At 46.0% G+C, this 15,201-nt stretch overlaps 1 protein-coding gene across 1 annotated transcript in view; it reads right to left on the reverse strand.

The window, feature by feature from the left end:
* Positions 1–7,278, reverse strand: part of CCN6 (cellular communication network factor 6) — a 19,588-nt gene extending 12,310 nt beyond the window's left edge. The window contains exons 1-3 of the mRNA XM_029047677.1: positions 7,201–7,278; positions 5,445–5,697; positions 697–939 (exon numbers count right to left, since the gene is read on the reverse strand). Coding sequence (XP_028903510.1) covers positions 697–939; positions 5,445–5,697; positions 7,201–7,278 — 574 coding nt within the window. The remainder of the gene's footprint in view (positions 1–696; positions 940–5,444; positions 5,698–7,200) is intronic.
* Positions 7,279–15,201: the final 7,923 nt, after the last annotated feature.

Consider the following 15,201-nt stretch of genomic DNA (forward strand, 5'->3'; position numbering starts at 1 on the left):
AAGGAAAGGGGAAGGAAGATGTTACAAATAACTGTGATTAGGTATCTAGTTGCAAGGCTGAATTAAAACAGTAATACGATGGGTATAAGAATGCTCTCCTTCTAGTCTAGCAGTCAAATCCTGGAGACAAGAACTTTATTCTCCCAGACTCTTAACACTTTACCCACTTTATGCTTACTTAATATAGGAGGAATGTGCATGTTTGAAAAATTCTGAAAATTTTCAGTTCAGGCAGAGAACAATTTAACATGAGTATTGCTGCCTTCCAAGTAAACTTTTCCACTTCCCAAAAACATAGTAATCAGAGGCTCAAATCTAATGAGGAGAGGTGAATGTTGAGATGATAAATAGGTGGGAAGACCAGCGGTTATTTTTGTTTCTGACCAGTGAGCTCACACAGAGCAAGCATAGATCTGAGAGTCAGGGGATGTGGGTTCCAATCCCAGCTCTGCCACTGGATGACATTGGACAAGTCACTTCGCTTCTCTGGGCCTCACCTTCTTATCTGTAAAATGGGAATTTAAATACCTGTTCTCTTTCCCTCTGAGGTTATGAGGCCCATTTTGGAATTGGAATTTCATCCGAGCTGATCTATCTGGATCTCCAGAGCTTGGTATATCACCATAATCGGCACTTCCCAGATAACATCTTTATCATTATGGAATATAGGAAAAACATTTGGCTAGAGAGGCGCACCTGGGATTGTCTTGTAGGTCGCGGACAGCTGCTGCCGTAACATTCCGGAGTCACAGGTTGAATGATCCGATTTTTTTCCCGTTTCGGTCCCAGGGCAGTGACTGCGGGCTAGTTTAGGTATGAGTAAGGGCATACATCCAATTGCACCGCTGACGCACAGGCATTTATACAGCGGATTGGGCTGAAAAACCTGACCGTTGCGATAGTGTACCCGATTGAGCTCACATCCGACAGCAATCAGATCTGAAAAGGGAAATGGCAGATCACTATCAGTGGACGTAATCACATTTTCAACGGCAACATCTATCAGTAAGAGAAGAGAAAAATCGAGTCCACAAAACAAGGGAAACACGATGATGATGATGGTATTCGTTAAGTGTTTACTACGTGCTGACCACTGTTCTAAGGGCTGGGGTAGATACAAAGTAATCAGGTTGTCCAGTCCCAGTCTTAATCCCCCTTTTACAGATGAGGTCACTGAGGGCCCGAGAAGTGAAGTGATTTGCCCAAGGTCGCACAGCTGACAAGCGGCAGAGCGGAGATTAGAACCCACGACCTCTGACTCCTAAGCCCGTGCTCATTCCACCAAGCCATGCTGCTTCTCTGAGGAAATATTTGGCTGGTTGATTTTGGAAGCTGAAGGCACCAGAGTCAAAGAATGACTAAGAACATCATGTCTTTGTTGACATATCTGCCATGAAGAGAAAAATCAGAATCTAAGTGCTACTTACCGGAGCAGATCAATGATCTAGTGTTTGGTCTCTGACGGTGACAACAGGTTTTTTTTGAAGGAACTGTGTGAAGATTGATAGGTATCACCGGTCCCTAAGCCCTCCTTTCCTCTTCTCCCACTCCCTTTTGCGTCACCCTCACTTGCTCCTTTTTTTCATTCTCCTCTCCCGTCACCACAGCACTTATGTACATATCTGTAATTTATTTAATGTCTGTCTCTCCCTCTAGACTGTAATCTTGTTATAGCCAGGGAATGCGTCTTTTTATTATTATATTGTACTCTCTCAAGTACTTAATACAATGCTTTGCACTCGGTTAAGTGCTCAATAAATATGATTGACTGATCCATGATTTTATCCAAGACCCTTTAGAACCTACTCCTGTTTCTTCCTGCAGAGCTTTCCAAGGAAACCATTTCCAAATATTTACCACCCTATACTTTGAGTTATGATAATAATAATAATGTTGGTATTTGTTAAGCGCTTACTATGTGCAGAGTACTGTTCTAAGCACTGGGTTAGGTACAGGGTCATCAGGTTGTCCCACGTGAAGCTCACAGTTAATCCCCATTTTACAGATGAGGTAACTGAGGCACAGAGAAGTGAAGTGACTCGCCCACAGTCCCACAGCTGACAAATGGCAGAGCCAGAATTCGAACCCATGACCTCAGACTCCCAAGCCTGGGCTCTTTCCACTGAGCCACGAAGTGATTCCCTCTGTTTGTTTTAAACCTACTTCCTTGGAGCTTCAGTGGAGCCTTCTTGTTTTGGTGTTGCGGGATTTGGAGAAAAGAAATCCGATTTCACCCACTCCAGGCCCTTTGTGATTTTCTACAATCATGTCCTCTCTCGAGCTCTATCTTTCCTCTGAACCAATCCAGTCTATTCTCCTTAGGCAAAGTCTCCATCTTCCCAATCATTGGACCAATCCCCTTCCACTTTATTATGTCCTTGTATTGCGGTGAACAGAAACTGATGTTTTCTTTCATTAGCTGTGTTTAAAAAAGATCTGGAAAGATGCAACTGAATTTGTAGCTGAGGGAAACGGGAGGTAACTACGGCCTCAATGCCCTGAACGTTTGCCACCCCACCATGACCGGGGCAACTGCCTTTCCTTCCGTCCCCCAGGGCCCCTGGCCTTGGCATGTTCTTTTACCAACCTCACTGCCTCCCAGCTCCCCTCCGCACGACCCAGGGGCCTCCAGCCCATCCTGCCTTCCATCACCTGGATGGAAAGATAATAATAATTGCGGTATTTATAAGTGCCTCATTATGTACCAGGCCCTGTACTGAGCGCCGTGATGGATATCAAGCAAATCGGGTTGGACGGAGCCCCTGTCCCACATGGGGCTCCCAGTCTTAATCCCCATTTTACAGATGAGGTAACTGAGGCACAGAGGAGTTAAGCGACTGACTCAAGATCCCACGCAGCTATGTGGCGGAGCTGGGATTTGAACCCGAGTCCTTCTGACTCCCAGGCCCGGGCTAGCCCACGTTGCTCCTCAAGCCCTCCGTTGGAGTTTCCAGAAAGAGAACAGCTCCTGTAGCATGAGGCCTCCAGGAAACCTTGGAATCGGAACCTAGACAAGCCTGAAATTCTGCTCCTTTACTTTCAGCCCCCTATTGTTTGGCTTTTAGTTTCCGTTGCCCTCGATTCTATTCAGTCGCCATTGTTTTTACGAGACGTTCTTCCCCTCGACTCTATTTATCGCCATCGTTCTCGTCTGTCCGTCTCCCCCGATCAGACCGTAAGCCCGTCGAAAGGCAGGGACCGTCTCTATCTGTTGCCGACTTGTTCATTCCAAGCGCTTAGTACGGTGCTCTGCACATAGTAAGCGCTCAATAAATACTATGGAATGAATGAATATTTTAATAATGCTGGTATTTGTTAGGCGCCTACTATGTGCAGAGCACTGTTCTAAGTGCTGGGGAAGTTATAGGGTAATCAGGTCGTCCCACGTGAGGCTCACGGTCTTCATCCCCGTTTTACAGATAAGGTCACTGAGGCACAGAGAAGTTAAGTGACTTGCCCACACCTGACGTGGCTCAGTGGAAAGAGCCCGGGCTTGGGAGTCAGAGGTCATGGGTTCTAATCCCCGCTCCGCCACTTGTCAGCTGTGTGACTTCGTTCAAGTCACTGAACTTCTCTGGGCCTCAATTCCCTTATATGTAAAATGGGGTTGAAGACTGTGAGCCCCATGAGGGGCAACCTGATCACCTCGTATCCCCCCAGTGCTTAGAACAGTGTTTTGCACATAGTAAGCGCTTAACAAATACCAACATTATTATTATTATTATTAAACGGCGGAGCTGGGATTCAAACCCATGACCTCCGACTCCCAAGCCCGGGCTCTTTCCACTGAACCACACTGCTTGCCTATTTGTCCTTGTCTTTCACGCTGTTTTAGTGTTTTACTCTGTCGTGAATCCTAGCGTCTGCTCCCTCCTCCCTCACATCTATTCCTAAATTTGGAGTACCTCGAAGGACGGCGGCCGTGTCTAATTCCCACCTATGTACTCTTCCTCGGTGCTCAATTCAGGGCACGGCACCCAATAAGCACTCAATAAAAATTACAATTTCCACTTACTACTATTGAAAGAAAATTCATAGATTCAAATAGAGCCATCCCCGCTCCGGTCTCTTGCTTAGGAGAGGCAGCAGGATTACTCAGTAACACCTTTAGCATCTGGTCAGTGCTCAACCTAAATGATGAGGATCCCAGAATGGAGTCCCATTATAAAGCAGCACGGCTCAGTGGAAAGAGTCCGGGCTTGGGAGTCAGAGGTCATGGGTTCGAATCCCGGCTCGGCCGCTTGTCAGCTGTGTGACTGTGGGCAAGTCGCTTAACTTCTCTGTGCCTCAGTTCCCTCACCTGTAAAAGGGGGATTAAGACTGTGATTCTCATGCGGGGCAACCCGATTACCCTGTATCTACCCCAGCGCTTGGAACAGTGCTCTGTACATAGTAAGCGCTTAAATACCAACATATATATTTTCATGGCTAGTGTGCAGGAAATTCAATATTCCTCAGTAGCACCTTTAGCTTCTGATCAGCGCTCATCGTAAATGATGACGACCCCAGAATGGAGTCCCATTATATTTTCATGGCTAGTGTGCAGGAAATTCAGAATTCCCCCACACTTGTGGATATATTTTCACCATCTGCAGCAGAACCTTTGAACTGCAGAATGATTCTTCAGTATGAAAGTGGAATGCCCATTGATTACCCTCTCAGTCCTCAATCAATCGAGAGTATTTATTGAGCACTTACTATGTACAGAGCACTACATCGAACATTCAGTAAAGTGCAATGGAATCCGTCGACACTGTCCCTTGCCTAAAGGAGTTTATATTCTACGGGGGGAGAAGGACATTAAAATAAATTGTAGAGAGGGAAAATATGTAAGGATCCATATCGATAAAAGTATAAGGATCAGTCGGTATTTTCGGAGCGCTTACTGGGTACAGAGCACCGTACTGAGCGCTTGGTAAAAGTACAGTACAACAGAATTAGTTGGTCCACACGATGTCTGCCCACAAGGAGCTTACAGTGCTCGTTGAGAGCAGGGAATGTGTCTGGTTATCGTTACATTGTAGTCCCCCAGCGGTTAGTACGGTGCTTTGCACGTAGTAAGCGCCCCGTACACAGTAAGCGCTCAATAAGTACGATTGAATGCAGGAGGAGCTTACAGTCTACAGGTAAGCGGTGGTTATAGTTGATGCAGAGGGGAGGGTAGCTAGGGGAGACGAAGGGTTAATAATAATCATGGTACTTTTTAAGCGCTTACTATGTGCCAGGCACTGTACTAAGGAAGGTCTCTTGGAGGAAGTGTAGTTTGAGGAGGGCTTTGAAGGTGGGGAGATTGTTGGTGTGGGGTATGAGACAGAGGAGGGATTTCCAGGCCTTAGTCCTGCCAGCCATTTCACCGACAATTCCAAACCGAGCATCCGCTGTCTTCTTCCAACGCAGCCGGCCTCCCTTCTCCGGAAAGTGCGATTCCAAAAACGTCAACTTACACGCACACACGCCAACCTGGTATCTGGGCCGGTCCGCAGAGTAGTCACAGTAAAGGCCTTTGTGAGGGTCGCAGACGTCAGCCTCGTTGCAGGTTTCCCCTTGCTGCTTGGCACAGGTTCTACAGCACCCACAGCCATCCTTTACCAGGCTCACCCCCGGAGGGCAGGTGGGCCTCCCGGGGCATTTGCAAGGCCAGTGGCAAAACTCCAGGCGCTGCCGTCCTCCGCCAACGTCGGGAGCTTTATCCTCAGGCTTCTCACCCAACCGCCCATTGTTTCGGGACCTGCAGTGGGACTGACGTAATAATAATCGGGGTATTTGTTAAACGATCACTAGGTGCCAAGCACTGTACTAAAAATGCTGGAGTAGATACAAGATGGCGATGATCGCGACTGTGGCATCCGTTAAGCGCTTACTATGTGCCGGGCCCTGGGGTGAAGATGAGCAAAGCTGGGTGGTTACAGTCCCTGTCTCCACATGGGACTTAAAGTCTTAATCTCCATTTTCCAACTGAAGTGACCGAGGCAAAGAGAAGTTAAATGACTTGCCCAAGGTCACCCAGCTGACAAGAGGCAGAGCCGGGATTAGAACCCAAGTCCTTCCGACTCCCAGGCCCGGGATCTTTCTCTAATATAGGTAATCAGGTCCCACATGGGGCTCACAGTGAAACTACGAGGGAGAACAGGTATGGAATCCCCATTTCACAGTCAAGGGATCTGAGGCACAGAGAAGTTAAGTGACTTGCCTCGGGTCACCCAGCAGGCAAGTGGCAGAGCCGGGATTAGAGCTCAGGTCCTTCCGACTCCCAGGCCCGCGCTCTTTCCGCTAGGAGGGTAGTGTTCTCGAAGGATCCTCCGTTACAGAAAATCACATTGATTCGAGGGCAATTAGTGAATCAGGGGAAGTAGATGGTTCACAGGGACCACCGTGATAGATGTTTTTCCATTCCAATTCCACAGCTGGTGGTGTTCTCTCTACCCTGGCCACTTGTTTCTATTTTACTTTATAAAATATTGAAAAGTTGTACAAAATCAAAGTTTTGAACTATTTGATACGGGAAGACTGAGGCAAGAGGCTGGAAAATAGTGTATGCCACCTGATACCTTAAACCACACGATCCTTTAATAGGTGTATATTTAAATAAAAATTAATCATTATTAATACATCTGTTTAGTGCTTACTGTAGGCCAAGCACTACATCAACTATATCAAGGAGAACAGGCCTTACCACCTCCAAATTTTCTTTTATCTCCATTCTTCCCTTTCTCACTTCTTTCTCCCTCTCTCTCTCTCCCTACAGTGATCCTTGGGGACTTCAGTATCCATGTGAATATTCCTGATGATCCTTTCACTCTCACTTTCTCTCACTTCTCAAATCCACTCACCTCCTGCTCCGCCCCACCCACTCACTAGTTGGGATACACACTAAACCTCACCGACTCCATTCACTGTACGATCTCTACCTTCACCGCCTCCGAAGATCTTCTGTCTGACAAAATCCCCCACACCTGCCTTCTCTCCCCGACACACCTCCCCGAAAATCTGTCCTATTCCCTCGCAGAGACCGCCACTCTTTTGACCCCCTCCAATTTTCTAAAGCAATCATGCCCCATTTGGCCTCCATACCCAGACTACCTACTCTTGATGCACAAATCGGCTCCCTTCACATCACTCTCGGCACTGAATTCAGCTCCCTTGCTTCCCTGTTCCTCCTCAGACCTTGTTCCACCTTCCTGTAGCCCCGGATCACCTCACACTCCTCTTCCTCGTCTCCTGGGCTTGAGCTGCAGAGAACTGCTGGCAGAAATCCAGCTTTCGGGCCACCTCGTCCATCCAAATTCAACCTCACCTGATTTCATTCTGGCCTCTTCTCTGCCCACCAACATTATTTCTCCATCCTTATTTATCATCATCAGTGGTATTTACTGAACACTTACTATGTGCAGAACACTGTATTAAACTCTAGGGAGAGTACAACGCAACAGAAATAGCAGAAACGTTCCCTGCCCATTAAGAACTTACTGACGCCCATTGCCAGTGCCAGCTGTTTCAGATGATTAACTTCATCGAGAAAATTGAAACCATCAGGTGTGATCTCCCTAAAATCCCCCCTGTTCCTTTCCCCTCCCTTTCTCCTCCTGTCCCTTCTTCAACAGCACCACGTGGAGGACGGAGCACGGCCCTGGGAGTCGGAAGGTCGTGAGTTCTAATCCTGACTCTACCACACGTCTGCTGGGTGACCTTAGGCGAATCACTTAACTTCTCCGTGCCTCAGTTACCTCATCTGTTAAAAATGGGAATTTTAGAGTGTGCACCCAATGTGGAAGAGGGATTGCGTCCAACCTGATCAACTTGTACCACCTCGGGGCCTAGAACTGAACGAGGCACATAGTAACCACTTAACAAGTACCAAAATTATTATTAACTTAAATCCCATTATTATCATTATTGAAAAGTAGAAGCAGCATGGCTCAGTGGAAAGAGCAAGGGCTTGGGAGTCAGAGGTTGTGCGTTCTAATCCCGGCTCCGCCACTTATCCGTTTGTGTGACTTTGGACAAGTCGCTTAACTTCTCTGTGCCTCAGTTATCTCATCTGTAAAATGGGGATGAAGACCATGAGCCCTTTGTGGGACAGGGATTGTGTCCATCCTGATTAGATTGTTTCTACCCCAGGATTTAGTGCTTGGTTCTTAGTAAGCACCTAATAAATACTATCATTATTATCGTTATTATTACCAGCTCTGTTATATTGTCCTCTCCCAAGACCTTAGTCCAGTGCTCTGTGTGATGAGCCCCCAGCAAGCTGCCTTGTTCGTGACTGTTTGTGATGGCACGAACAACAACAAGGGAGAGATTTTGCCAAGGCACTGATGGGCTCTATCTAAGGCAGGGGACTGCTGGTCTGTGGGGGTGAAGCATGGAGGGAGGAATGGCTTTCTCTCCCTGTTCTCCCAGGTAACGGGGCTGGGCCAATCAATGGCTGCCACATAGAGCCACAACTGTCCCGCGTAAGGCAGATAAAAGGCGGTTGCTTGGAAGGGGATCCTCTTTCACAGGAGGCAGAGAGGGAAACATCTGCAGGAGGAGAGCAGTGCTTGGAAGCCGAAAGAAGACACGGTGGCAGAATAGGCTTCTTTGACCACGGACCGGCATTGGATCCTTGGTGGAGTGGGTGTGTGTGTGTATATGTGTCACTCCCTTTCATGTTGGTAAAATGAAGTAAAAAACTTTAACCTTGGTGATCAGAGGTGTGGTTTGACTTCTACCATGTGTCATTGAGGCTCCCCTGGTCCAGGAAAGTGCTGGTTGGTCCTGGTGGGGGGGGCTGGCCCATCCCACCCCACTCTGCACACAAGAAGGGCTTAATAAATTCAACTGACTGATGGAAGGAGGGGACCATTATGATGGATCGGGAGAGAAACGCTCATTTTGTTCCCCTTCCGGGATAATCATGATGGTCATTCCATCTTTGTGTTATCTCTGCTTTTACAGCACGATTTGGGATCAGTCGGTGGCATTTAGTGAGCATTTACTGTGTGTAGAGCACTGTATTAATGCCTTGGGAGAGTACAACAGAATAGGTAGCCACAATCCCTGCCCACCAAGAGCTTATAGCCTAGAAGGGGAGACAGACAGTGAAATGAATTGTGGATGGATATGTATGTGAAATGAATTGCAGATGGATATGTACATAAGTGGTGTAGGGCCGGGGAGGGGTGACTATCAAAGCACTTTAGAGGTGCAGACCCAAGTTCAGAAGTGATGCAGAAGAAAGGGCTTAGATGAGAAAATGAGGGCTTAGTGAGTGAAGGCCTCTTGGAGGAGGTTTGATTTTAGCAGGGCTTTGAAGATGGGGAGAATCGTAGTCCGTTAGATATGGCGGGAAAGGGTGTTCCAGGCCAGAGGGAGGACATGGGTCGGTGGTGAGACAGATGAGATCGTGGTACAGTGAGCGAGTTGGCATCAGAGGAGTGGACTGTGTGGGCTGGCGTAGGTTGTCGTAGTTGGGAATTTGGTTCGTCTCCGATCCCTACAGGTGGAACCTTGCAGAAGTCAATATAGCTGGAACCTGCTTCATCTGGCCCTCTTCTTCCTAGGCCCATTGGCCAAGCCTTTCCCAGGCCAAATGCGGATACATTTCTGGCCACAACCCAGAAGTCACCTGGTCTCGCTTCCGGACGGAGGAGGCGGCATTCGTGCCTGCTAGGACGACTGCCCCCGAGGAGATCTGCGCTCCCAACGAGCATTCAGTGTGCTGTTTTCCATCACCACACCTTCCTCCGGCCAGAGGAAGCCCAAAATGGGGGTGCGGGCTGATCCAACCCCAGACCCCACCCCCTATTACCTCACTCCAGACGGCCCATGTGATTCCCTGCTATATGATAGAGAAGCAGCACGGCCTCGCGGGAAGACCAAGGCCTGGGAGTCAGGGGTCTGGGTTCTAATATCACCTCCACCATTTGCCGTGTGACTTTGGGCAAGTTAATTAACTTCTCGGTGCCTCAGTATCCTCATTTGTCAAATGGAGATTAAGTAGATACCAGTTTTCCTTCCCCCTGAGAGTGTGAGCTCCACGTGGGGCAGTGGTTGTATCGACTGGATTATGTTGTCTCTACTTTGGGATTTAGTACATATTAAGTGCTTAATTATTAGTGCCATCAGTATTATTACATTAGGTGCTTAGGGAGACTCATTCAAATGTCCAGGATGCCATTTAGTGCATTGCTGAAAATACTTTGGTGTGAAGTAATTTAAATCCAGAATAATTAATATTGTTGCTCAGCCACCTAGCCTATCGCTTACATTGCATTAATATGTAATGTATAATAGTAATTGTTAAGCGAGAACTTACTCTGCATCAAATACTGAGGTAGATACAATTCAATCTTTAGAGACCTGTGAAGTGAGGAAGGTTAACACTGACTTCACCTGGATTTTTCTCTTTTTTTTTTTAATGAAACCAAGAAATCAGGCCCCTGAGAAGACTGACAATAGCAAAGGTCAATATGTAATATCTCTCACCAGCCACATCCGAAAGCACCACTTTCCTTGTGAAGAAATCTACCTGCCCAGTGTCACTTCTCTCTGTCAATATTGCAATTTCATTTCTCTTTAAAACTAGTATACAGTCTTAATATATATATCCACATATATATGTGTGTGTGTGTGTGTGTTTTGAAAGGCAGAGTTTTTATGTTCTAAAGGTTTGAGACAAGCCCCTAAATGTAGACTTGTGGCCAACTAAGATGAAGCCCCTTGCCCTTGAGGTGAACTTCATAATTATGGTATTTAAGTGCTTACTGTGTGCCAGTCACTGTACCAAGCACTGGGGCGGATACAAGATAATCGGGTTGGACGCGGTCCCTGTCCCTCGTAGGGCTCCCAGTCTTAATCCCCATTTTACAGATGAGGTAACTGAGGCACAGAGAAGTGAAGTGACTTGCCCACGGCCACACTGCAGCCAAGTGGCAGAGCCGGGATTTAGGACCGGTCACCTTTTGACCCCCAGGCCCGTGTTCTGTCCACTACGCCACGCTCGCACCTTCATCTACCACCAATTCTACTAAAACCACTGTTCACTGCTAGGAGGGAAGGAGAATCCAGCGAGAGTACAACAGTCTCAAAACAATAAACTGCAAGTGTCAATCAATCATATTTATTGAGCGCTGACTGTGTGCTGAGCACTTTACTCAGCACTTGGGAGCATACAACACAACAATACAACAGAAACGTTCCCACCCACAACGAGCTAGGGACACTTCTGGACTAAACGGTGGCTGAGTTTAGAGACAAGAAAGCATAATGGTGAGTACACTCAGTTCCACCTTTCTCCCTCACCTTCTCCACTCCCATCCTGATCTGAACTTGAAAAATCAAGCCCTGTGGAGACCTGTGGTGATAAATGCTATAATTTGGTCATGCTACTTTATTGAGCTATCCAGTTATATTCCTTAAAAAAAAAATCTAAATTCTTATTCTCTATTCACTGTCCTCATTTAGGTTTAATCCCCAGTATGCCGGACTTCTAATGGTTAAGAGCTGATTTTCTAGCCCGACGAACGGAGCCTAAAATTGACCAATGGGAAAAAATACCTTCTTAAATCCTCCTTGTTTCTTTCTAAATGAATCAATGAAGAGCCTACACCAAATGATTTATTTTGTTACTAAGCGCAGATGAGTTCAACTTTTAAATAGGCTTAAAAGGCTCTGTGGACTGGTTTCTAATGTTTCATGAGCAGAAAATGTGTGTAAGCCACAGAAGCCTTAAGCCCTTCTTTCAGTTTAACTGAGCCTTTTTGTTGTCAAAACACTGATCCCAGTGCATCTTTGCTCATTTATTTCAAAACCAGACTGTGGAATGGGTGGGCTCGGCTTGGAACCCAAATGGCGAGGCAGTGTTTACTGTAAATACTATGCCATATAAAAATGTTCGTTGCTGGGGAAAATGGTTTCATTTTTTTAAGATTAGAAATTGAAATGATTTAAAATATCTTAAGAGATCTATTTCAGTGAAGTGAAAGTCAATAATATTTCACTTTTTTGATGCACTGAAAAAAAACTAAAGAATTTCACTCAGCGTGGAAAATGGCTTCCTATTTTGCATGAATGCCTGAAGTAATTCATTTTTCCCTTTTTAATTCCTTTTTTTTTTTTGGTCATAAAGCAAATCAGAGCTGTTACCGTCCCCTGGAAGGGAAACAAAAACTGGCCAGGACTTACCAACGAAGTGCAAATAGTGATGAGAAGGGTGGGGAAGAGGACTCTCTGCATGTTCCTGAGGAATCTGAAGTGAAAATGAGAGATAGAGAGAAGGCTGAGTCTGTTCAATGCTCTCAGGGTACACAAAGCTCTCTTCTGTGTCTCCGCAAAGCCTACCTTGCCTCGGCGTGAGAAAACACACACACACGCTGCTTCACCTTCTCTATATATAACTTGTTGGAATAGACTTCTTTCCTTTTTGAGGATCATTTGGACACCCTGTTCGTTCCCACTTAACCACTACCCTGGAGGAGCCCCAGTGAAATAAGTTTGCCGTTCACTGGATTCTCCCTCCTTGGAATTCAGAAGAACGGCTTCGTAGCGAGAACTGGCTTGGGGAAGCACACTTCCTTTTCTCCAAACTGGGTGGAAAATCTACCTCCCCACATTGCGTTCCAAAGTGTTTATGGATAAAAAGAGCAATCATTCGTCCATCCTTTTCCAGTGAAAGTGAGCAATTATGCCTTTGCTATTATTACTTTGCCCGATACCCTGAAAGCCGGAAACTTCCCCCAAACACATAAAAATATTAGAGAAACACCTATTTTTCAGTAGAAACTCAGACTCCATTTCTTGGTATGTTAATTGGTCTGATCTCTCTTCCTTGTCTACACACGGGCTTCTGCTAGCATCACAGTTGAGTGTCGGGGTGGGTCTAGGAGGTATTAACTTGGTCCTGGGAAATATTTTTGATATTGGATGAGAGCTTACTCTGGACCAAGTACTGTAATAAGCGTTGGGGGGTCTCATCTTATGCCATCGAGTCATTTCTGACCCATACCATTTTTAAAAAAAAAAAAGTGGGCTGAAGTGAATGTGCTCAGTTGTAGGAGGACATCAGTGAGGTAAAATGTGGGAAAGGGGGACTACAAGGTGATTGAATCCTTTAAAGCCAATGGAAAGGAGTTTCTGTCTGATGTGGAGGTGGAAGGGCAACTAATGGAGATCCTTGAAGAGAAGGGAAACATGGACTGAACAGTTTTTTAGGAACATAATCTGGGCAGGATTGAATTTAGCCCTGGAGTGGGAAAGAGACGGGAGGCAGGGAGGTCAGGAAGGCTAATGCAGTAGTCAAGATGGGAGAGAATAAGCATTTGGCTCGACCTGGCGATCACTGTACTGTGAATGTTGTACTAAGCACTGGGAGAAAATAGGAGGGAATTAAGCATAATCCCTGTCCCTCGTGGGGCTCACAGTTTAAAAGAATCGCCAGATCGTTATCAAGGAATCTAGGAAAAATAAGTAGACGTAATGTCATATCTTCCTCTCCCAGTTGGTCAGAGTTCACAATATGCTAACCACCACTGCACGGAGCCCACGTGGAAGGATTCTCCTGTCCTTGTAAATACCCCAGCACTTAGAACAGTGCTCGGCGCATAGTAGGCACTTAAAATATTATTATTAGTAGTAGTATTACAGGTCCGTTGTATGTTCCTGGAGAAAGCTCCTCTTTGTGGAAGAATATTGAAGAAATTCTTCAAAAATACATAAAAATCAGTCCTGATTCTATCAAAATAGACTGTTTTTTAAATGGCAACTGTCCTTTCATTCACATATGCAGCTTTCTAATTGTCTTTCTTGACTCTGTCACTAAAAAAAGTCTTTCATGAAATGGCTTTCATCCTCTTTTAAGGCAGTTATTTTCTCATAAATCTCAGAAAACCTCAGTGTGGATTGGCTCTCTTTGAAACATTCCTCATTAACCTGTTTTTATTTCCTTCCGGAAACTACGTTCATTTTTCCACAGCCTCCATCTAAAGTCTTTCTGATCACACCAAAATCTCAATAACATCTTTGCAGTCTGTCACATTTCCTTTATTTCTCCAACAGTAGTGCACTAGAAATACAAAATGGTCCCTGCCATTAAGCATAATCCGGAGTCCCATTGCGGTTCGTTTCAGGGGAGGAGGAATGTTTCCTTGGCTTTTTAAATAAGGGTCTGCTTTTTATGGTATCTGTTAAGGGCTCACTATGAGAAAAACACTGTACTAAGCACTGGGGTAGATACAAGTTCATCAGATTGGGCACACCCAGATGGGGCTCACAAATGAGGTGACTGATGCACAATTTGTGACTTGTCCAATATAAAACAGCAGACAACTGGCAGAGCTGGGATTAGAACCCAGGTCCTCTGACTCCCAGGCCCATGCTCTTTCCACTAGGCCATGCTGCCTATTCTGTGCTTTTCCCTACTGGACACCCAGTAGAGCTTCACTGGGATCAAAATCTATGGGCAGACCAATCCAGTTCTGATCTTTGTTCACCTGAGTCGGCCTTGGCATCCAGATTCAGCTCGGGTCTGACGGGAACCAAAATGGCTACACTTTCTAGGAGGAGCTACCAAAGCAGAGGTGCAGTTCACTTACAACTCTGTGAGGATTTTCCACTGGGCTGCGGCAAATTGTAATCACAGCGGCCGACAAATATGTGGCAGGACTCTAGCCACCAGGTCTGAACCCAGTGTGTGAAGAAAGCCCACTGAGGTCTTCCTCAGATTTGGGGAAGCCGTGTCCTGAGGGTTGGTGACCTTGGCAAGACTCCAGTTCACAGTGAACCCAGCTGGACACTTGACTGAGTTTGGTTGATAAGAAAAGGGTGGATTTTAGCAATGTTATGAAGGGGACTCTCCTAAGAGTTGTACGCCTCCAGGTAGTTATGTGCTATTCCTACTTCACCCTTTCGGTTTTAGCCCAGTGGACCGAAACTTTAGCCCCGGGACGATTCTGTTTTGCTTATTCTACCATCATTAAGAGCTAAATTGAACCCCTGTCCAACACTTCCATCCCCCTTGCATCAGTCCCTTTGAATAGTTGCTCCCAGAGGAAAATACCAATAGAGAAGATAGGGTGGATGAGTGGTAATACCCTGAAATGTTTAAACCGAGTTCCCTTTCAAGTCAGATGGTATAAAGGCTCAGAAATTTGAGATTTTGGACCACCTTTTAAAATACTTCAAGAGGGTGCTGCAAAGTTTATTTTTGTTCTCTTTTGTCCAAAT

This window comes from Ornithorhynchus anatinus, chromosome 19, assembly GCF_004115215.2.
Source record: "Ornithorhynchus anatinus isolate Pmale09 chromosome 19, mOrnAna1.pri.v4, whole genome shotgun sequence".
Classification (NCBI taxonomy): Eukaryota; Metazoa; Chordata; class Mammalia; order Monotremata; family Ornithorhynchidae; genus Ornithorhynchus; species Ornithorhynchus anatinus.